Genomic DNA, 24,317 nt, shown 5'->3' with positions numbered 1-24,317 from the left:
TGATCTGTCTTTTACATATTGTACCCAGTCTATCATAAAAAAAAAAAATTCTTACTTTTCTAATTGTAATTCAGAATTGAAGAGGTAGTGAACATATATATTTCATACTTTTCATTTACGGAATTTTAAACATTAAATTAATGCATTTTTATTTTAATTTATGAAATGTATTTTTTTTTCTTTTTACAGCGTGATTATCAGTGTTTTCAAGCTTACAATAAATGACCCTGATACTTTGGTAAAAAACAACCAGCCTTGCAAAAAACTATTATAATAATCCAAATGAACACAGGGGGAGTGTCTACACATGCTTTTATGTGTGCCTAAACTTAATGCAAATTAGCCTAATGCACATTAAGGTGATATAGGTGTGTCTCTACACATGCACACACTAAGGTGCATTAATGCAGGTGTGTAGACTGACTTGGGACTAAGTTAGTCCTAAGTCAATGGACACAGACCACGTTAATGTACATTAGTACATCTACATGTTTGCTAATGCCACTTAGCTATTTGCACATAGATTTGATACCAGCTTTATGTGGGTATCAAATTTAGGCTCAACTAGCCTAAAAGCACCATTTTAAGGTGCATAAAGCGGGGTGTGCAGATGTAGATGTGCACCCTTAATGCAGCTTAAATTGGGCTAATGTGCATTAAATGTGCATGTGTAGACCGCCCAGGATATTTTAACATTAAACGGTCCCACTGAAGTACATTGCAAAAAACTCATTGACTTCAGTTGCATAAGTATTTCACCTATTAACTGTGGGAGTGCATGATAATTTCTCTCAATCTACTTCCAAAACAAACCAATGTAGTATACAGTTGGGCTCTGTTAAAATATAATATATAATTAGCCAAGAAAACTCTTTCATACACACATATTTTACATTTAGACCATTGTTTGAACAGTCAACAGTGTGCTCTTAAGCATGTGTCTTTAGTACTTTATTGTCCTAAAGAAAACAGAATATGCTATACTACGCAGTGGAATGTACTACAGGATAAAACACTACTATTCTAGTGTTTATTTTCTGTAAACTAGGACACTGAGAACACTTTTTGTGAAATAAAAAAAAATTCCTGTCCAAATTGATGATTTACTTAGGAGCTTAAGTGAGCTATTTTGGGTTCAACTTTTGTTTTTCTCTTTATGCTTATCATTTACATTTATAATTTGGTTATAATTTTCTGACTTGAAATACTTGTAATTTATCATTCTAAATATTAAAAATCCCTAAACATTTTAATGCTGCTTTTTAATCAAAAATCTTTCTCATTAACAGCATTATGGAGAGAAAATTCACCCTGTTACATCTTAATGTGGTTCAAATCCCAAATAATTATTATCATGTGTTAGTATTAATTATGGAGTCTCCAGCTTCATTAAAACACAGAAGAGCTACTGAGCTGCAGATTTTTTCAATGGAATTTCATGATGGTACCTGGCTGAAAAAGTCATGTCCATATAGGAACAGGGGAAAGCAGATAATTTATTTTAGCATCTCATGTTTTATACCTCCTTTTCAATGGTACCATTTCCCTTTTAAGTGTTAATTATAAACCTTCAAATTATCTGGGGTCATAAATCTGTTAAACCAAACTATAACTTAATTTGGAAAAGTTTGTATTAGGTTTTATCCAAATTCTACATAGCAGAGCCTACAAGTAACTACCATGTGGATCTGCATCCATAAGAGTGAAAATGGGAGTTTGAAATGTATCCCACAGCTTTCTGACCAGAAGCCTTGTGTTCAGATCTGGGACTCCTTTTCCCTAAGGAAACAAAAGAAAATCAGGGGTGTTTTCAAATAATTAGAACAAATCTGAGAGCACACATTGCTTGGCCTGCCAAAAAACTTCAGCAAAAACTTTTATCCTACAGATATTGTATAGCTGCCTCCATTCTGGCTCCATAATAAAATCACAAAATATTGTGGCAGATGTCCTGAATGACAGGCACCATAAAGGAAGTGAGGAAATGTGTAACTTATGGGAACTACCAAGATTCAACAATGTATATGAAGATAGTAGTCTCAAAATAAAATGTCCCCTGGTGCTTTCATATTGACACAAACTGAATAGATAAGAGGGTCTGAATACAGTTGGTCTTAGCTGATAATAAGCGTATGTCCAATATGCTGCATGTGGGTACCTCTAAGGCAGTGGTTCTTAACCTTTTCAGACTTGAGGCATCCCCTCAGAAAATGTCAGCTGTTTTCACTCAGTTTTTGACTACGGAAAAATAATAGAACAATTCTTCTGTTGCAAGGAATTCAGAAAGACCACAACAGGTCCAATTGCTTTTAACACTATGGATCTTATCTGAAATCTGTGGGTGTTTTCACATGTGCTCCAGGGGCTGGTGGTGGGAGTGGAGGAGGATGCTTTAATTAGAGCAGCTCCAAGAGCCTCTCTAATTAAAGTGCCTGCAGCATCTTGTGTATCATCATTCCCACACTTCAACAAGTTTTAAAGCATCTCCTTTCATTGAGTCTGCTCTGATGTGCTGTAATTACATATAGTGTGTTAGAGCAGCCTCCCTGCATGTCTACAGGCACCCTATGGGTTTATCTTGTGAATCTTTGCACACGTAATAATGCTAACATTATTGTGTGCCACAGCACCCTGGTTAAGAATCACTGCACTAAAGTGTAGAGGAGGTAAGCTGATTTCCCTCCAGTAGTCAAAATTTGCTCCACAGTTCCCAGCTGTACAGTCCCACAAATTCTGCAGATTCTGTTACCCTTTCAATACAGTCCTCTAAACTGGGTGTGGCCAACCTGTGGCATGAGTGCCACAAGTGGCACAGCAGCCTGTGTGTGTGGCATGTCACAGGTTAGAGAGGACAAACAGAACAGCAGCAGATAGGGGAGGAAACAGGAGGCAGAGCAGGAAAGCAGGCAGGAAGCACGGGGCAGGGAGTACAGAGTACAGAGTCAAAAGCAGACCAGCAGTGGACAAGGATCAGAGTGGCATTCATGGAGCATGCCAGGCTAATTTGTGACCTGCCTACCAAAAAGGTTGGTCCTCAGTGCTCTGCAGTAACTCACAAATTCTGCCATGCCGCTTTCATATTGTAGCACAATAGGTTTACTAGAGTTAGTAGCCTAGAGATTTAAAGAAGAATAATTTTAAAAGCCATTCTGAGCTAGAGCAGGAGTGTTACAGGTCAGCTGCTGTCCAGTGGGAAAAGCCGACAGACATAGTAGAGGTGTATAAAGGAACATAGTTGTCCCACGTCAATGGAATGAAAAGCATTATAGGTGATGAGTTAGATATGCAGATCAGAGTGTGGGGAACACAGGAACTTCTCAGTTATCACACAGAGTGCCAACTCTGTTCTTATTTGTCATAATTACCAGGCAGACCACCCCTCTATTCCGTTCCTGGACTCTCTAAGCCCACTTTCTTCAGGTTTTAGGAGGATGGAACAACACACAATTGTTAGACCCCCTACCAATATACATTTTAAGTCTCTCTTGATAGCTAGGTTACATAGCAATATAATCAAGAGTCTTACAGAAGGCTTCCTATTGTATTCATAACATTATTACATATCACCTGAACTTTTAAGACAGAGACCATACCAAAATATCAGGAAACTCTTCGTTGATATTAAAATATGCTAAATCAAATAGATGAAATCCAAATCCGGGCAATCTCAAAACAAACCCTTAATGTACGGATTAATTTAATCAACTGTAATGCCTTCTTTTAATAGTGTGTCTGTCATAGGATCATAAGATTTAAAAAAAAAAATACTATGCTGCATATTCCATGTTCCATACAGTTACTTGGTGAAATGATAGTACTAATGACAGTCTTATTTGCTTAAAGTTTATAGCAGAAGTGCTTGCAAAATATATATTTTCAAATATGTATAAGAACATTTTTCTTTGAAAAAAACCCTCTTTTCCTTAGTTTTAACTATCATTCTGTTCTTCTCCATTTTTTTATTATTATGTTAATGGTGGAAAATTCTGGCATTAGAGATGACTCACTAATTTGAATACATGTTTTTAACACTGTTTGAAAATCACTGCAATGTTACCATATTGTTCTTAGTTCTAGATATACAATATGAAATGTCAGCATACCGTAATCATTATGCACGGGGACAGTTTATTGCAGAAGTCATCATCCAGGAGCCTCTGAAAAGTGGCATCTTTTTCTACAATTAGTATAAATTTTGCATCTGAGATCAAATCTTTCATACTAAGGTTAGCAACCTGTAAAATGAAATTTGTGGCATTCTACTGCTTTAATCAACCAAAAATGAATGCTCTAATATACATGTTTTGGAGCCAAAGGCAGTTCTCATAACTCAGTCTCAGAGCCAACAAGTGCAGAAAAAAATTACCAAAACATTGTTTAACTTGGAATATTCTTTGTTTATACTTTATTTTTTTAGTCTACAACTAGAGTTCTTGCTTAAAGGATACTTCTAATTCCTTGAACATTAGACGGCACAGGGACTGCCTAAAATAACAAAAATGAAATTAATCATTTTAAATAGAGAAAATGATATATTTTAAAATAACAACATTGGCTAATGAAGGACAAAATTACATCCTGAAACAACCATTCATCTTTTTACATACAGACTCATTCTTAACACCTTTAGTGTTTTATAGGCATACTTAATCTTATATATCCTGCTGTGAAACATGGGCATGTAGAGATCCTCCTTCAACAATAAGGCACATTTCAAAAATGCCTTCTATGTGCTACTTCCATGCAGAATCACTCATTATGTAATCATTATGCAGAGAGCAACGCATCTCCCATTTTCATCTGTCTCCGCCAGGAAGAAAGCCATGCAATGTGAAGCTAAGTTAAGGCATGTTTAAAATGTTTGTTAAAGATCTCTGCAATGGATATTTAAATTCCTTTTGTTAATCTGTCCTGTGAGTTTGTTTTATATTTGCAAGTCTATCATAGCAGATACCCTGAGATACGGTAAAGTTTGCTTCATATTTCATATTAGGATTTGAGCCAACCTGGCAAGCATATGGATGAGAAAACAGGAACTGGAAGAAGCACTTGGCAAAATAGTTTGTATATATTGAAGTGTTTGGTTTTCTTTTATTTCTTACTTCAACATCATTACAGGTGCCAATGTGGAACAACTCAACGAAGAAATCTGAGAAGCTGTAGAGCACAACTAACAATGAGGAACTTTAAGGTTCTGACTCAAACAACAAAATGGTGATAGAGAGATGAGGTTCTCTCCTGATTTTTAAATAACCCACTTGTGCCTAGAACAGGCAGAGTTTTCCAGGGTAAAGCTAGGAGTCAGAAAATCTGACTTCTGTTCCTGGCTTTGTTTCACAATTGAAATCATTGGGTTACACTGGTGTAAAACTTGTGTAAATAAACATACAGCTGGGTTAGATGCAGAGATTCCTTCCTGGCTTGATTTACTATTTGGTCTGCACTACTTCTAGTAGAGATCCTAGCAGCATGCCAATTTCAAAGCTCCTAGAAAATGGGGTCACAGCCATGCAAAAGAACTGATCTCCTTTGCTTCCAGCAAACCACTGTGACACAGGAAACTCCAATACAAAGCACCTCTTGGGCAAAGCAGCCACTGGTAGAGCCCCCCTCGCCCCAGGCACAAATTATGTGTCAACCTCTGTAGAACAAATATGGTAGAAGGCAGTACAAACAGTTTGCCTATCTCAAGGGATAAGTGCTCCTGTTGAGCATAGACTGGAGTCCTGAAATTACAGTATTATAGCAGGTAGTAGTTACATTTACAAGGACATTTAAAAAGTGAAAGGAAGTTTACAAGGACATTTAAAAAGTGAAGGGAAACTAATTTTGCAGTGTTTTCTCATGCAAAACTTCTTCTGTACCCTATAGGAATGTTAAGGGTATATGCTTTGTAGAAACTTGGCTTCAGTCTTGAGGGTTTACAAGTATAGCAGAGGCTAAGTTTTCTATAAGCACAGTTGTACATGATAAACTAGGATATATAGGAAATCAGCAAAATACGAACATAAAATATTACTGTTACTGTTAGTAATACATACTGTTGCACTGCAGGTACAATTCACTTTTGTTCCATCTTCCTCAGTATAACTTAAGTTACCAGCAATGCAACCTTTAGTTGTAGACATCTGAAAAAATTGCAGCAGCTCAAGTTTTATATACTATATTGGAAATTATAATGTAAATTCTGTACATAGGATAGGAAAAAATGGTGTCAACTAGAAAATCTGAGCAGAATGTGCTCAGTTACTAACCACTGCTGTCATAATCATAATAGGTAGATTTGGAGGCAATTCAATCTAAAAATAACATAAGTTATTGTTTGTGTTTACAGGGGAAATATGCTCACAGATTAGAAGGCATGAGGCAAAAGTAACTTTTGAATATTTTCTGTCGATTATCACCCACGTCCATTACAATAACACAGTTTTTATTTCCAAAAAAATTAGTTTGCCATTTTTTAACTAATCATTACCTTACTTTTTCAGTTTCTTGAATAATGAAATTAATGATTGTAAAACACTAACAATAAACAGACTTACTATATGTAGACTTCTTCTCGGTATCTTTAGCATGCAGGAAATGTCATTGACTATATTATCCACAATACTCTGGTTACCAAATAGTTGGGGATCGGTGTAGTATATATCTCTATTGAGACAGAATATTGTATATGTAATAATAAACTAATTTTTATGCAATGATGATAGTCATAGGATTCTGAGATTGCAAAAGAATGTTTTAATAGACCATGAATCAATCTGAAACGTTGTACCTAAAAAAAAGTGTTGTCTAACAGATTAATATCTAAGTTATTTGTTTATCATAATACAATTCTCAAAATAATTCATAAAATGCTTCTTATAATTTTGATTTTCAGTTACAGAAACTCAACATATTACCTTTTAGTTGCGTAAGTATTGTTCTGTACCATCTTATAAATCATGGATAATATTTTAAGAATTACAGCTGGAAAAGAAAAAACCATTGCATATTTTTAACTTATAAAGCATTAAAATAGAGAATAAACAAGTTCAATTACATTTTGAATGCAAGCTTTCTGCATAAGATCTTATTCTGAAAGTTTCTTCTTCAGGTTTTCCAATTATCACTCAGCTGCTTGGGAAGGTGCGTGTCCACTCATTAATTAGGTGCTGGTTACAAGAAGTGACAGGCTGTCTCCTCCTCCAGTTTTTTAAAGACATGTGCTCTATTCTGAGGCCTCTCAAAACGTTTCCTTAGTTGATTAATATTTTATCAAGCAGAAAAAGAAAAGTGTTCCTGGATTAATAGGGCATAGCCAATCAGTCTGTCAGTTACATTTTCATGACCTGAGAGGAGGGCAGTACAAGGCTATCTAAACCACATGAATCTTCTATAGACCAGCAGCCATAGAGATTGCTATTTACTCAATTACTCTTTTTTAATAGGAATGCTCCTTTTTGATTACTATGTATTTCCACTACTATTAACACTGTGTTTTAATAGAAAAGTAGAAAGTTAGTTAAGGATTGGCAGTTAAAAGATACAGTTTATTTTTATTGGATGTATGCACTTTTAAAGACTCCCAAATAAAATTGTATGATAAACAAATCTAAAATCCAAGGAAAAAATTGTCAGACTTTTTAAAAGCTTAACTTTTTAAAAGCTTAACTTTTTAAACTTACCAAATTTTGGTGCTGATTTAGGACAGTCACTTCTTATTTTTCTTGTAGTACAATGAGATATCATTTGTAGGCCTATGGACTCTGTAAACCTGAGATGTTTGTGAACAAATAAAAATTTAAAATTCTAAAGATATGATTAGTTATTCATTGCCTAAGAAATCATAATAAGGCCCCTTTACTCAATCAGATCTTCCAGGGCCATTCTCAGGCCCCATGCAGATAGATCCCTGTTAATACCAGGCTGAAACTATCTGGAAAGCTACTGTCATTGGCTATGTGGGGATGACCAAGGAAAACGAGGTCTCAAGAATCCCTGCTGGCCAGATAAATGAATTCACTATCACACCCCTGAACTTATCCAGCTATACTGACACTTTTAATTCAATAACATGCTTATTATTTCCACCCAATTATTCAAAATTATGAAAAAACTAAAAGAATTATTTTAGATGGCTACCGGTATTAGCAAAGCACCTCAGTCCCTCTCTATAACTATGTCCATGGGAAAACATTTTGTTTTCTGTTGTCTCAAGACAGATTCATGTGATGTCTTCTTGTCAGTTCCACAGTTTCAGATTTGAAGGGCTCTAGATGTGCAAAGGGAGCATGTTGCATAATGTTTTTTCTTAATACCACTTTTTTATTATAAGGTAAAAAAATACCTCTATAATTTTTCTTATTCCTATCAATTTTTTTTGCCTGAGACATATTTTCCCCACAGGAGTTCTGAGTATATTAAAATATTTGAAAACAGATAACCGGTATGCTTTAAAAGTATCAGTGTCAATATAACCATAAAAGTTTATGATACACCAACATAATTTGTATTTCTTCTTTTGTAAAATGCATTGCTTCTCACATCCTTTGGGTGGCAGAAGACACCACACAGCATATGGATATGGAAGGGAAAAAATGGATAAGCTGAACAACGTAGCACTATGCCTTTCAATCCTAATTATTTACTATTATTTTGTAACTTCACTGATAAATTGAAGTATCATCTTTATACCCCAGAGAACACAGAAGGCTCCATTGTTTTAAAAGTGTCAGTGTCAGACTTATTAATAATTACTAGGGATGTATTTGGTAGTCATGTTGGTCTGAGACAAAAAGAAATGCAAAACTCTAGAACTCTTCATTTAGAGATGATACCTTTTATTAGACCAACTACGACATTGCAAAAAAAATTGTCTTTTTCTGCAAGCTTTTGAGCTCACATGCCCTTCATCAGGCTCAGGGGAAATTAAAGATGGTAAAAAGTCCCTACAGATAGGAAAAGGCACATTTTTTTGCAATTTCTTAGTTGGTCTAGTAAAAGGTATCATCTCTGAACCAAGAGTTCTAGGTTTTTACATTTCTTTTTGTCTCAGACCAACATGACTACCAAATACATCCCAGAAACATGGAAGATGCTGAATTTTAGCCCATTGTGGATTTTAAACTTCATTGCTGAACAACAAGAAAGATTTCTACACCATCCTGCTTGCCATCTGATACCACCAGGGAAGGAATCCTGCCTGATCTTCACAACAAAGAGTAACTCACGAAGATACTCTTAGAGGCCTCCACCTTCAGCTTCCTCTGTGCAAAAATGAAGTTTATTTCCTACTTATGGGGACTTTTTACCATCTTGAACTTTCCCTGAGCATGACGAAGGGTGTGAGCACCCAAAAGCTTGCAGAAAAAGATTTTTTTTTTGCAATTTCTTAGCTGGTCCAATAAAAGGTATCTCTGAACAAAGAGTTCTATATTTTTGCATTTCTTAATAATTACTAGTTATCCTATAAAGATAATAGCGCCAAAACTGCACATGGTGATTTACAGTTAGTATATTTAGTAATGAAAGTTATGAAAATCTCCCAAACCCATTGCATTTGTCTTTTTATGCAGAAAAAGCTCTGTTGCTCTTGGGCTGCAGCACCGCAGAGAAATATTTCTGCCTTTCACTTGCATGCCCAATACACTCCACCAGATTGACATCATATGCCATAATGTATGAAAAATCCTGAATTTAGGGAGCAGTAGGTAGAGGGAATTCAGAAAAGAACTGATCTTGGATTATGTCAAACACTGAGCAGTGTTGCTTGGCTTCCTTTTCACTGCAGCAGAAAAGTTTCCTCTTGAATCTTCTTACCACAGCTACAAAATACTTTCCCTCTGTGAAGGAGGTACAGCTGGAAAGGGAAAGTACTGTAGGACCAAGTTTATTCATTTTTAGGCAATGTTCCTACTGGTGTTTTTGCAGAATACCAGTATGGAACTGTCTCTGCTGTAACCATGTTAACCCTGCAGTGCCATTGTAGTTTGGAACTCAATTTACCTATTCCCCCAGCACGTTTGGGGTTTTCTTCTTCTTTGCTTCCTTCCTAATTTTCATAGCAGAATATAAGTGCCTAATGTAATGGCAGCTTTACATCTGAGATTGGAATTTGGCCCACCATAAATAATGGTTCAGTTATTTTTAATTGGTTGACAACCCCCCTATTTTAACACGGTGTAACACTGACTTGTTTTCTACATTTCCCTCCCTGTATGATTTGATAGCAAATAACAGCTTATATATGTTTTCCCACCTTGGAATGTCAGTATCCTCAAGATCACTAAGCTTTGTAATACGATTTAAATTTTACTGACATTTTAGGACATAAAACATTTATATCTACTTGATAATTAAAATATCCTTGGTTAACTGAGGGTACATCTACTAGATGTGCTCTCAGTTAACCAAGGATATTTATATTATCAAGTAGTCTACACATACGCATACATTGGGAGCAAACGTAGTCCTAGTGGGAGCAGTTGAGTCGAGGGCTGCTCCTGTCCTCCTTCCATGATCTGCGCCCCCCTGCACAGCCAGGGGGAGCTCCAGGCTCCCCCAGTGCCAGTCCTAATCTCAGGCTGGCAGGAAGCAGGGAGGGGCAGGGGGTCAGGCCTGAATGCCAGGGAGTGGGGAGGAACTGTCTGAGAGCAGGGGACAGCTCCTGGCCATGTGGAGCTTGGGATCACAGCCTGGTTCAGCAGTGCTGGCTTGGGGCAATGCCCCATGGCAAAGCAGTGCTCTGAGCTCTCCCCTTGCTTTGCTTGCTGAGGGGAGAGGGGAGGTCTCTGTCCCTGGTCCCAGTGCTGCTCAGCTCCAGGCTCCCCCCAGGAGCTGGGAGCTGAGTAGAGCCAGGACAGGGGAGCTCTCTGTTCCATCCCCCCCAAGCCTAACCCCCACCCCCGGTCCCAGCACTGCTTAGCCCCCTCCCTGTCCCTACTGGGACTAAGGACAGAGAGCTCCTCCAAAGTGTTAATGCATGTGAGTTTACTATACTTTCTCATACTCTTATTTTATAATGTGGGTTCACTTATTAGCATCTCTCCAACCTTACTGCTTTACATACCTTTTAATGTAGGACACTTGGAGATGCTGCAGGACAAGGAAGAGATCATCTAGGCTTTTTTAAACCCACTAGATTTCCTGAAAGTAAATCTTGTCAGGCTCAAGAATCTTCAGTTGAAATACAAATCCATAGAAAAATATTGTTCCACAGGCAATGTGTATAGCTAGAATGTAACAAGTGTTGAAGCTCATTGCTTTTCTGTTAAGTGAGTGTGCTGGTGTGAGTAGAATATGAGAGAGTGTTTCAAAGTCTGAGTTCACTTTTATTTTGCTGCCAATTCACTCAAAATAGATCAAAAAAGAATAAGACATAGAGGGGAGAAGAGATTTGACAAGAAGAGAGGAAGCAAGATGTGGTTAGAGTAGAAAAAGTTTGAATCATAAAACAGGTAAAGGAATGGGAGACTAAACATAGCAGAAAAACAGAGAAAAGGAAAGTAGAAAAATAGAGCAGCGTTTCCAACCTGGTTTCTTAATCAAACTATGCAATCCACTGAGATAAAAAGTATGTCCTATATCAAAGGGTCTGTATATCAATAAGATTGGAGAGATGCTTATAAAACCTGTGTTTTCTCTTCCCTCCAGAAAATGATAATCTAATTTTCTCTGTATGACCTCTTTTTCTCCCACTTTTTATTATTATGACACTTTCCCTTCCTAGCCGTCTTTCTCAGTTACACGACCTAGTGGGATAATGGTTCTTGGTGCACAGTGACTGTTAAAGGTTTTTTAACAGCTTCCAGTTTTGAGGGCTTTTTTAACAAACAAATTTAATTTGTGACCCTATGGTTCATGAAGCTACATAAAGTGAACTTTCTTGAAGATCTTTAAGGAAACCATTCAATAAGTATTGTGGAATTTATATTAATCAAATATACATCATCTATAACTATAATACCTACTGTATATTTCCCCAATCTGATCTGTTTTCCAGGATGAGAACAGGTGCTTCATTTCTAGCCAAACTTGTAACTATATCCTGCATAACATTTTCTATTGCTTCAAGAACTTCAGTACTGAAACAATGAAATTTAATGACACTTTTGTATTAATGAACATAATTCCTCTCCCACCTATTATTTATTGCCACCTATTACCTTCCTGAAAATCATATTTTTTTGCAAAGTGTTATTGTTTTAAATGTGCACAACAACACAGTCTACCACTCATACTTTCCTGAACTTTGTCTAGCATAGTTTCCCTAGAACCGTATTCCACACGCATGACTGAATTCAGCACATTTTCATTCACTCCTCATACCATCACATTTTTAGCCAGCTGAACTTTTAGACCAACTGGTTGGTTTGAGACTAATGATTAATGGTTTGGTTTAAATGATGTAATATTGGCTTTGGCTATGATCTGTGTTAACTTGTTTTTAAATGCTGTAAATTGCAAAAATGTTCAAGAGTACAAATACTTCCTGTTGTACCACAGCACATTAACCTTTTGATCTGCTGCCTTGAACGAACTGTTGAGGTTTTTAATTATATGAAAGCTTTGGCTCGATAGACGCACTGTGAAAAGAATAAAATGCATGTCTTGCACCTAAATAGACAAACTAACCAGGCATCAAATTCCATATAGCAAAATAGTAGGTTGGTCTGAGTGTTATGACAGATGCCTTTTATTTTCATAAGCAATCTGATTCCAACATTTGAGCTGTCCTTAAAATTACAAGTGCACTGTATGCCAGCATAAATCTAGGTAGGAACAAGAGAATAGACCAAATGTATTTTAGCTCAAAGTCCAAACTGCAACGCCCAAATCTGTCACTAGCCAACAAACTAAGGAAGACTATCACCTAAACATAAACATTCACAGTCAGGAAATTAATTATCCATACCAGCATTTTAAAGTTTGTACAGAATAATCTAAATTTCCTCACCAGTGTCCTTAAGAAATATTATGGTAATATTACCACCTTTCATTCACTAGCTGAACATGCTTCTTCCATTTCATATCTCAGGGTATGGACTTACATACTTCTGGAGCAGTTTGATGAGAACATTTCAAGAGGGCAGCAGCTGCTATGCTCCAATTGTTATGTGAGGACAAGTCAAGAACAATACAAATGTAGCAAAACTGTTTCTATTTCAGTAGTTTCATCTCTGTCCTCATTTTTATGAATACAGTTTTAGAAGGTCTAAGATTTCTTTTAAAAACACTGTTTAATACTATTAGGACCTTGGTATTACTAAAAATGCTACAGCTAGCAAAGATAGGTATGCATTACTTTCATTTTACAGATGTGGAAATGAAACAGATATATTAAGCAACTTTCCTAAGGTCAAATAGTAAGGCATATGAAAAGTGAAAAAAAATAAAAACGCATGATCATGCACCCAATGTATAAGCTCATTTCCCATCGTAAAGCTGCTGCATAATCACATCCTAGTTCTCTCGAATCTCAGATTCCTTCACATTTAAACTCTCTAAAACTTTTTGGTTTCAATGGAAGTATGGATAGATATAGTCAGTCATTCGAAACTATGGCATTGTCTTGTTGCTCAGGTGTACCTTTATAGATAGGCCCTACTGACTTTACCAAGCTGTTTGGTTGTATTTCTTTGGCTCTAAGGAATATTTCAGGTGAGCCTTGAAGTTTGCTATAGATCTGCACAAATTAGACTCTTTTACTCAGACTATTTATCTTCCCATTTCATTTAGTAAAATGTATCATCTGCTCTATGCTGTCAATTGGGAAGGCCGGATTTATTTTCTAGCCTAATTTATTGCTTTCTGGGCCAGCAGAGGCTGGAGGTACTCCAAAGGAGGGACAGGAGGGTGAGACTAGCTCTTTGTAACCTTGACATATATTCTCTTCTCCCTTTCATTGCCCTTCAGGAGATGAACTAAATATTAATTTAATGAACTCTATGTTAAACAGGACGAGGTATCATAGATCAAGAAAGGGCCTGTCAGCTTGCCTCTGGCAGGTCGAAGTAGTTTTGGTATGGCCCAAGGAATCATTTGAAATGATTATGCCATAAAAGAATAAAAATACCTAAAAACCTAATTTTCCAGTATCTTTAGCAAGCAATGTTATGTAGACTAGACGCTAGACTCGCTCCACATGAAAAACTGCAGTTGACTACACTACTACGTTTCTTGCACACTTAAACAACTGATCTTCAAACTGCCCAAACCAATGTATTTCTTCATACCCTACTATCACATAGCCCAGGAGCTGTCGCAGCCAAGTTAAGTTTTATTTCAGATTAAACTGGCAAGATTGTCCATTTCTGTTTCAGCAACTGAAACTGAGAGCCTTGCACTGAAACGCCACATGTAAAGGGAGCCTCGGACCTTTTTTTGCAAGTGTGTCTGAGACAAAAGATTTTCAATTATTTACCCGCCCTCTCAGCCAAACTAATAAACTCAGCTTAAAATTTATGGCATTGCAACAGACATCTTTGATACTAAACATTGTTATTTAGCGCTGGCATGTGGCAGCACGAGTGAAACCTGATGCTGGGGGTGCTGTGTCATTTTATTCCTCCAGAGAAAGGCTTTATGGCTGGCTCCTGGGTTGCTCTAAGTCAAGGAGGACATACTGTATGTATCATAGTGCAGGGACCTATTTTCCTTATGGGGATTAAAATGAATGATCCAGTTAAGGTGAATTCAGTGCTGCAACCTTTTTTTTTCCTAGAAGGAGTGCATCTCACACACCGGTATGAAAGCAGTGAGATGCTGTCCGTAGGCAGTATCAAAAGCACCACTTTTGTCTGCAGTGTATTTGTTGTGAGACAACATGTCCCTCCTATTGGCATGGACAAACTGGGTCAGAATGTGCAGTAGTATAGTTGCCTGTATCACCTGTATCATGGAAGGCATATATGGACATCTTTGGTAACCTCACCATGTTTTACCTAGTGATTTGGCAGCTGTCACTAGAGGGGCCAGGTTCCTTCACCAGGGAAGCCCTGTGCTGGGGCAACAGGGACCAGTCCTGCTTCCCGGCGAGGGAGGAAGACATCCCGAAGCTCTCTCAGCAGTGCAATTAAAATCAGTTATATGGGCATTGAATATCCAGGTGTCTCCTCCGCCTCAGCCCCAGGAGCAGGAGGAGCGCGGAGCCTCTGCGGGAGCAGCAGTGTAGAATTAACAGCTTTTCCTGCCTTTTCTGACTAACGGCTTTTCCCTCCTTTTCTGACTGACCACAGGTGTTTCCTGCCCTCTCCAATCACTGGCTTTCCCTCCTGGTCCTGACCAACTTGTGGCTTTTCCCGCCTTTTCTGGCTGACCAACGGCCTTTCCCGCCTTTTCTGGCTGACCAACGGCCTTTCCCGCCTTTTCTGACTGTCCCGATGGATGCCTCTCCCCACCTTTGCTGACCGTCCACTGGGTTTTCCCACTTCTTAACTAGCCAGCAGCTTCCTCCCCACTTTATGACTGATGGCCTTTTGCACTTAAATTCAGTAGCCTGGGAGCAAGGGCTGAGAAAAGCATGTGCTCACTGGTCCCTGATTGCCCTAAATTGACCTTTCCTGCCTGGCAAGGTGGCAGACATGGCAGGCTTCTTAACAAGCAGTGAGAAAAGCTACCATGCAAGAGGACTGGGGAGATAAGAAGTGAGCTTAAGAAAAGGGCCTCACACCCAGAAAAAGTAAAAGATTTTCTCGGCGGAGGGAAAGAAGTGGATCCTAGGAACTGAGAGGAAAGCAGGGTGCAAGAACAGGTGCCTACATCTGTGCAGACAACCTCTGGCCAGCTACTACTCCCTAGAGGCATTACAAGTGCAAGAAAGTGCAGCCCCCATGTCACAGAAAGCGCGACAGGCAGGAGGAGGGAAGGGTCTAGGGAAAGGTCCTCACATGGTTTATCAGAGATGAAGTAAGAGAAATACAGGGGGAAGAGGACAAAGAAGGGATGCAGAAAATTGCACTGCACTATTATCAGCCCAAAGTGTTCAGAAATCATAGGACAGGCATCCCTCCCTGCCTTGCAAAGACAGCGAACAACCTAAAATCCTGAGATTTAAAAAAAAAAAAGCATTTGGATTTGTTTAGTTGCCTTTGGGGTTTAGAATCCACACTGGTGATGTTGTTGAAGTTTTCTCCACAACCAGCACATCGGAAAGTTACTTGAGAAAAGCAAAACCAAAAAGCAAACAAGCAAAGACCCCCACCCTGATGCTGGGATTATTTCATGCTGTCTTTTCTCTTTTCAGTTTTTAATATGCTTATTCGACTTTTGTACTGTCGACTTCAAACTGGTCCTTGTCACTGCCAGATGAGAAGTGGCAGTTTTGAAAACTGGTTAAGAGATTTCATAGATTTCATAGACATCAGGGCTGGAAGGGACCTCGGGAGATCATCGAGTCCGGCCCCCAGATAAGTGCATGGAAGATGTATCTATGTTAGGGATCTTTTTTGGTTTTTCACTCCGCTGTTGCTAACAGTGGTTTTGCTGCACTGTAATTAATAACACTGAGATATGTTTGTGTAGTTAGCTGCCAGCAGCATTTTAAGCGCAGGGTTGCTTAAACTTGTCCTGAGCAGAGCCGGATGAGATGGTGCTTAAAATGCGAGAAGCAGATGGGCTTCCTTTGGGGTCCCAGGGTTGCTAGTACCAATGAACCCTAGGGCCCTCTGCCCAGAGGAGTGAGCAGAACAAATCCAGAGTGAGTTGGTAGTAACAAGTCCACAAACATATTCTTTCAAGAAAAACCTCAGGCTATGATGAAATGAAAACAAAGTACTTCAATTAAAGAGACAAACAAAAGATGGGGAAATGAATCAATCCTTGAAGTTCTCAGAGCTTTAATCTTACTGTTTTGGCCTTTATATATCTTGAGATCACTCGGGAAATTGTGATGCAAAACCCCAGCAGCTTTTTTCAGCAATTCCGCATCAGAATCAGTAGCGTTTTGTTCAGCATAGACCTGACAACATTATACCATGCCTTTAGCAACAGGCTGCAAATAAAACTACATTATATGAACTTACAGGGAGATATTTTAATAGCTTGCTTTTTTCATCAAAACAGTAAACAACGGTTTAAAGAATTATGACCCAAATACATCTTCTAGTGTTAGCTAAGTGCAAGTAGGAGTTGCGAGCAATAAACAACAGCAATAAAATAATAAAACTTAATGAAAAAGTCTCTGCCTCAGTCTTCATTCAAAACAAAAATATAAACCACATCAAACTACTATCCAGACAATTATCAGTTAATCTTGAGCCGCTGGGCTCCTTCCTGAGGCCCTTATTTATTTTTTTTACTCAGCAAACTCTGATGGATGAATAAAAATAAATGAGAGCTGCAAACATGGACACAATGTGCCTGGAAAGATCCATAATGATTCCTTATTTCTGGTGCTGAAGTGAAAAGAGAGAGGGAACAAAGGGAATATAAGTGATACAGTTGCCTCAACATTATGTTTAAAAGCACATAAGCAGTAGAGGGTGTCACAGATGGTAGACTGAAGAAAAAGAACATTGCTTCCATAAATCATAAAAAGTTATAAGCTATACCTTCACTCATCATTGATAACACTGAACAAAGCAGAGAATAAGACATGTTTGTATTTTTCTACCCACATAAAAATAGCTTTGTGCCAAAAAGCCCTTTCATTATGTTTGTCTTCTTTAGGTAAAGATACCTTTTAAGGTATTTGGGCCATAAAAGAGTACATACAAAAAGACTGATGCCAGTTTCAAAGTTATTTTTGTAACTGCTGAAGAAAAGACATATTCTGATCTAACACTGTGTTTATATTTCTATGGAAGTCCAATAAAAATATCATATTAAAGTAACATGCATTTATCTTAATGCCAATTATTCTTAGAGCCTAAAATAAAGTGTTTTGATGGATTAATGACATAGTCATAGAATTGAGATATCTATTCACAGTTATTTTTAAATGGTGTGTGAAAATCACTTTAAATAGTCAATCTTAAATGAAGGGAGTCTGTAAATCATCATGCTTCTGCATGCAAGCAAAACTGATTGGCTTAGTTCTGCCATTCCTGAACTTTCATTAACACTTATCGTGTTGGAAACTTAGTGCCCTTGATCTGAGGAGGGGGAGAGCCCTTTTCCATTGGTATGTGAAGGATGCCAGGAACAAAAAAGAAATATTTAGGGCAGTTAGGAATGCTTATTATGCAGGTGGGAACTGGCATCGCTGTTACTTCTACACATAGATACATTTTTTTTAAATAGAAAATTTTTCTAGAAGCCACAAAAGAGCTTCTGGGAAGTCTACTAAGTTAAACAGAGTTTCCATTTCTCATCAGCTTTATCTCACTGTGGTTTGGACAATGTTGGGGGAAAAAGATGTTCCGTGAATTGGCAGATTTTTACTGTTGGCAAATGGAGCAGAATGAGAGATCCATCATCAGGCCTTTAAACAAAAAGCTAATGATCATTTTTACTTAATCGAACTCATACAAGCAAGAGATGCAAAGTTATTCACAGCTAAGTTTTAAAATGGTATATCCATTCCCAATTGACATGCTCTGCTTTGCTGAAGATGCAAAAAACTTAATGCTCATTTTAGCTTACCTGACATTTGAGTGAGAAACTCCTGCAAACCATTTAGTAAGCAGCCAGCCAAATCACTGTAATAGGAGGATTTTAGTTTCTGACCCTTTTCTTTGTTTTTTATCAATTCACCATAAATAAATTCTGACAGGACTTTTCTTTCGTAGAAATGAAGCTTGCATCTAATCTTTGTCACAATGATTTTCAGACCTAACACCTTGTAGAGCTGCTAGAGAAGTTAATGCACTTAAAGGGGGTGGGGAAATGGGCTACTGAGGACAAAAGGAACACTGACAAAGTAACATCAGTAAAATATGCTTTATCCCATTCAGTCTGAATGTTGTATACATTTTGTTTCATTCGCAATAATTGAACAACAGGCAGGCTGAGCTGTTAAAGAGAACTTTGTTGAACATGTATAGAGGCCAGTGTTACATGTGGAGAGGCTTGCACTTCTCTGGTGCAGCTGTAGCCATCAGTTCTCATTCCTTTGCACTAGGTTTCACAGATCTCTGCAGAAACCTGAATCTCTCCATCTCTGTTCATTGTACCACGCATTTATATGTGAAACACCTTCCATGGAGATACTGAATAATATTTCAGTGTAGTATTTAGACCTCAGTTGAACTGTTTACTTCAACATGGAGTACTCTGAAGTATGATAATACTTACATACAAGAAGTTTTATTAAAAAGAACATTGCTACAGCTACTAAGCAAAAGGCTAGGAAGTGTCAGACTTGACATTGCCTTTGCAACTTTTAAAATCAGGGCCACAGACTTACATATCATGTAAAAGAAATGATAAAAGTGTTCTAAATCCAAGACTCTGTGCATGAATTACAGCTAAATGAAAAACCAGAAAATGAAACAGAACAAAAAGAAAAGTCAGGTTGCTGCAGTTGCCTGTACAACATGACCCAAATCTTCTCAAGTCAACAGTGGAAGCCTTTTGAAAGGCACTGGCTGAGATCCTAAAGCCACTAGTAGTACCTAATTAATTGATTTGGAAATGTCACTGGTAGGTCCCCTCCAAAATGGTTTACAGCAAAAGAACAAATAAACTTGGACTGCCAGCTATTAAAATAAAAAATGGAAGCTTTTTGTTAAAAAAAATTGTAGGAAATGTGTGTTCAAATTCAAATGGAGAGCAGAATTGTCTCTGTTCATGTTACAACTTAAATTCAGCACTCAGTGACAGAACTAATTCCTGGTAACAGCTGCATCATTTCTGTTTGGCTTCAAAAGGGCTTGAAAGGCTGAGAACTAAGGGCATTTTTACACTGCTCCGACACGCTCTGATTAGAACGCATTGGAGAAGACTCAATTAATGGAATCCAGCGTTCTGCAACCTCTTGTGGATTTAGCAACCCCCTGATTCATAATGGTGGCAGGGATGCTTTAACTAAAGCTTGTGGAACGAGTTTTAGTTAAAGCTCCCCCCCCCCCAACTATTTTGAAAGATGGGACACTAAATGCATGAGACATTGTGGGCATTTTAATTAGAGTGGCTCCCGAGAGCTACCCCTCACCCCCACCCCAGATGCATGTGTATAGGTGTCCTAAGTTTTTCTCCATACCTGGAAAGTGACCAGAATTTTTATTATGGAACAAGCTATTCCAGAGTGACTTCTGCTTTCCTCTGATTTTTATTCCAGAATCATTTATCCTGAAAAATCTGTTACAATCAATTTCCAAGTTTAGATATATGCATGATGGGCATGTCTAAATGAGAAATACATTTGTATTATAACACAATATTTAATATCAAACACCTTAGAGTAGATACGATATCTGTAGTCTTACCTTAATGTGGCAGCTTTTGGTCCTTTACTGAATTACAAGAATAATCAATATTATATATTAAAGAAATCTATTGTGTTGATAAACATCTTCACTCCAGAAGGTTTTATGCACTCAAGAAATTTTCACCAATTAATTAAATTAGTGAAACAAATGTGTGTTGACAAGCCATTAGAGAGAGCATACATTTTATAATGCAGCCACTGACTGATGGGCCTCACATCTCAGCAGACAGTTGGAAGATTACTTCACACAAGCTGTTATGAATATAGTGTCAAATAAATACACAATAATGTCACGTTGCTGTGAAAGCCTAGCTTCTGCTGTGTTTGGTTGATAAAATGATACACAGAGTCATCTAAATAAATATGGTGTCACCTATGTTAAGAGAAACCACATGGTCTAAATGATGCTGTGTTGTATGCAGTTTCAAAAAATGTCTTTTGGAATAACAATCAACAGACAATAATGTTTAACAGTTTGTAAACAAACAGATGCTTAGAAATACAGTCCAACTCAGAGCCTTGCAGAAAATGATTCAGAAGTTGGCAATAAAAATGTGTTATAATACATTGATACAGGCTACAAGAAGAACCTCTTCCAGTAGATTAGTCTCCATTTCTGGCTTAGTCACAAGTGAATATGTGATGAAGGGTTCTACCTCCCATATTATCAGAGAGACAGTTCTCTTGCAAGACTCAGGTTGCATATATATTTTGAGCCATTCCATTTTTTTCCTGCAGAAATTCTACTGTGCAACTTAAAAGGGTCCCTAATCCTTTTGTGCTTGATCCCCTTAGTGAGTGTTTGGAATGTGAAAGAAATGCAAGACTGGTACCCCACGATGGCAACGAGAAGAGTTAGAAATACCTGCTGCAGAACAGATGTCAATGAAAACACTGTGTGTAATCCCACTCTGTATACTAGTTCTGACTTCAACTGAATGTGTTCAAAGTCATCTCCAGTCAATCAGGCTGAAGCTTTTCTAAGCCACTTAATAAAGTGTGATTCTTCAGCAAAAGTAAAATGAGCATTCCCATCAGCCAGTTCAGATTTCCCTCTCTGTGAAGAACCGGATGAGTTCACGCCCAAAAGTATAGAATGCTAAGAAGTGAATTAGGAAAGCCAATTCCAAACTCTTTTATTTTAACAACAGGGTGCCTTCTGTTGCTGATGTAATAAACCTAAATAATAGGTGTTGCCTAACAGCTGTTATTACACTACATGGGCTGCTGGACCAGCAGGGAATTGTTCATATGAACTGAAATTAAATTGGTTTTCTAGATTTCTGTTTCAGTCAGAGTGTTAGTTTGTTATAAATTAAGTTTTGTTTTAAGCACCTTTCCTTATTTGAGTTAAAAGGGGCCTCACATACAGTTCTGACCATGAAACAAAAGGAATTGTGAACCTAAAGCTTGTTGCTGAAAGTGTTCAGCAGCCACTTTCTAATTTTAGCATGTTACAAATGTTATGGAGAATGTTTTGAGAGTCTAATGAATCTGGTGCTGATTTGATGTAATAATGTATATATTATAGATATAAATAAATTAGATAAGTATCATTTTTACAGTAAAGTGCCCTGTAGAAGCGAGGCATCGAAGAACTAGATGAGCTGCACAAAGGAATCCATCTGAAGTGCTAAGAACAACTCAATTTCCTAGCAAAAATATAATCCAAATACACTAGCTGGTTCAGTGCTGTATCTCCAAAGCCATGCTGCCTGCCATAATTTGTGATAAAACAAGTAAGGGTAAGAACCTAAATTGGAATCCAGCAAAGTGTGGCCTCCTGCACCTGTGCCATTCTAAAGTCAGAGCCTTTGATAATCTATGGTATATTAGCCCCAACTTCCACATTTTCCACTGCATTTCCTGTGGCTGACTTCAGTTGGATTACTTGTGGTAGTCAAGTTAAATATAAAAGTAAATGTATCAGTACTTGTTTGTACACAAAAAGTTGTATTGGTTTAACTATGGCAGTTTAGTTAAAAAGTCATAGCCTTCCTACTAGTGTGAATGCTGTCATATCTGTGTAAAGAAGGACAAATGGTGTTCCATCCATGTGCCAAGGTCTATCCAAGCAGTCACTAGTTGAATTGGTACCTAAATCCCTTTCATGACACTATTAGGATGGAGAGAATCAGAAAATTCACCGTAAGAGCTAGGGAAGAAGATAAGCAGGCAAAAAGCAATCTAGGAAATCTCCTAGAGATTTCTTAGATTCCTATGCAGATTTCCTGTGCAGACTGTCAGCATCTAACAGATGAAGGAGAGAAAATAAGGGAAATGTGAAATAGGAGAAAATCTGAAATTAGCATAGGAACAATAGGCAAAGTATATCATATACTGCACAGGACTAAAAAGAGAAAGTGGTTATTATATTTTTATTTAATTTTGAAAAACTGGTCACTCCATGGACAGGGTAATATTTCATAAAGACTACTGACTGATTCAAGGACTTTCATACTCCCCTGTTCCCCCTTTTATTGTAGCAGCCTGGCTGTCTCAAGAGAACCTTGCCACATCTGCACCTTACTTATTTCCATGTTGTGGAGGGATTTAATGCTGATCTTAGTAGCACTGGCCAAAGAACAGAGGTGAGTGAGCTGCCATCAGATGATTTCAGTCTCTGATTTTGTGTAATTTGAACAAAAAACTCAATCATTTAAATGCAGCCAGAAGTAAATATTTATAGGGGGATGAAGTTGGCAGGCCAGTGGAGCTCTCACTGCTATGTGAAAGAAGGCTTCACATTTTATAAATGAAGTCTCGCCTGTCTCAGCAAAATAAGAGGTTGCAGGACATACATTCAGATTCTCCTTGTAACTCATTTCACATCTTGACAGGGAAATTTAACAAAAATTCCTCTATTTTGCTTACTTCTCTTTGCATTTACTGTCATATTGTAACACATACTGGAACTAAGAGAAACCTTAGTTTTATTTGAAATCTGGGGTTTGTTTAAATGTGATATGTGACATCTTGCATTAGTAATAATATATTCAGCAATATACTGAGGTCACACGCATTAAACATCGGTATAAAATGTTTTATATTAAGCTCTCAGGAAGAAAAACATACTTGTACTCATTTCCCATTTAGCTATGGGATTCAAAAAAATTTCTAAATAAAATTTAACAACAATAATATTGCAGCAAATGTTATTTAACTATTCCAGTAATGTATATAACAAAATCTGACCCTGCATACAGTACTCAACCAAAACTACCATTGCTTTCTATCAGGTTCTGAGTCTTTTAAACTAGACTGAGGATAATATTAGTTCTTAAGATAATTTATTTTTAGGCTCAAGGTATGGACAGATGAAACAACTATACTACTTTAAAAGGGTGAGGATGGACTTACCTCAGTTGAATCCGCTGTAACTGTTTTGTCTGTCTGCTCTATCTCACCTTGTGTTGAAGCTATAGTGCAATAATTTACCACCTGCTTCATTCAGAGTAAATTATTCTGGTTTATCCTTTTTGTGGTAAAAGAATAGCTATAACAGAGCTGATGAGTCCCCTTCCCTTCAGATTGGTATCTTTTTTCTGTCTGCATCCCCAGTAACATAATTAACTGACAATGCTTAACAACTGTTTCTCTCTTTGGCCTCTGGGGCAGATCTTTAGCTAGTGTAAATCAGTGCAGTCCCAAAGACTTTGTAGAAAACACGGCACTTGTAGACTGAGTTGAGAAAAACAACATATTTTTTCAGTCCAGTTGGCAATTAAAAAATGTTATTTTCGTTTGAAATAAAAATAAGATTTGAAATTTTGGTCTAACAATTTTTTTAAAATATTCATTTCAGGTTAATCAAAACATTTCATTTTAATTTCAAGCTCTCTATGCTTTCTACCCTGGCACTGAAGGAGGAGTCTTTATACAATTGCTGGCAGGACTGTATAAAGTGATTTCACAGAACTTAACTATCAGTATGCAAAGTCCACTCAGCGTTCCAGTCAAGGAAAAA

General features: G+C 37.5%; 1 protein-coding gene across 1 annotated transcript in view; it reads right to left on the bottom strand.

The window, feature by feature from the left end:
* The window catches only part of SPO11 (SPO11 initiator of meiotic double strand breaks), a 218,359-nt gene that overhangs the window by 2,952 nt on the left and 191,090 nt on the right, over positions 1-24,317 (bottom strand). The window contains exons 4-10 of the mRNA XM_090020607.1: positions 7,668-7,756; positions 6,903-6,969; positions 6,543-6,651; positions 6,042-6,128; positions 4,449-4,485; positions 4,104-4,201; positions 1,680-1,779 (exon numbers count right to left, since the gene is read on the bottom strand). Coding sequence (XP_089876733.1) covers positions 1,680-1,779; positions 4,104-4,201; positions 4,449-4,485; positions 6,042-6,128; positions 6,543-6,651; positions 6,903-6,969; positions 7,668-7,731 — 562 coding nt within the window. The 5' untranslated portion in view covers positions 7,732-7,756. The remainder of the gene's footprint in view (positions 1-1,679; positions 1,780-4,103; positions 4,202-4,448; positions 4,486-6,041; positions 6,129-6,542; positions 6,652-6,902; positions 6,970-7,667; positions 7,757-24,317) is intronic.

This window comes from Crocodylus siamensis, chromosome 10 (genome assembly GCF_052110815.1).
Source record: "Crocodylus siamensis isolate JL-2025a chromosome 10, ASM5211081v1, whole genome shotgun sequence".
In the NCBI taxonomy this organism is placed as follows: domain Eukaryota; kingdom Metazoa; phylum Chordata; order Crocodylia; family Crocodylidae; genus Crocodylus; species Crocodylus siamensis.
The sequence above is the reverse complement of the archived record's forward strand: the minus strand, read 5'-3'. Positions and strand labels throughout refer to the sequence as shown.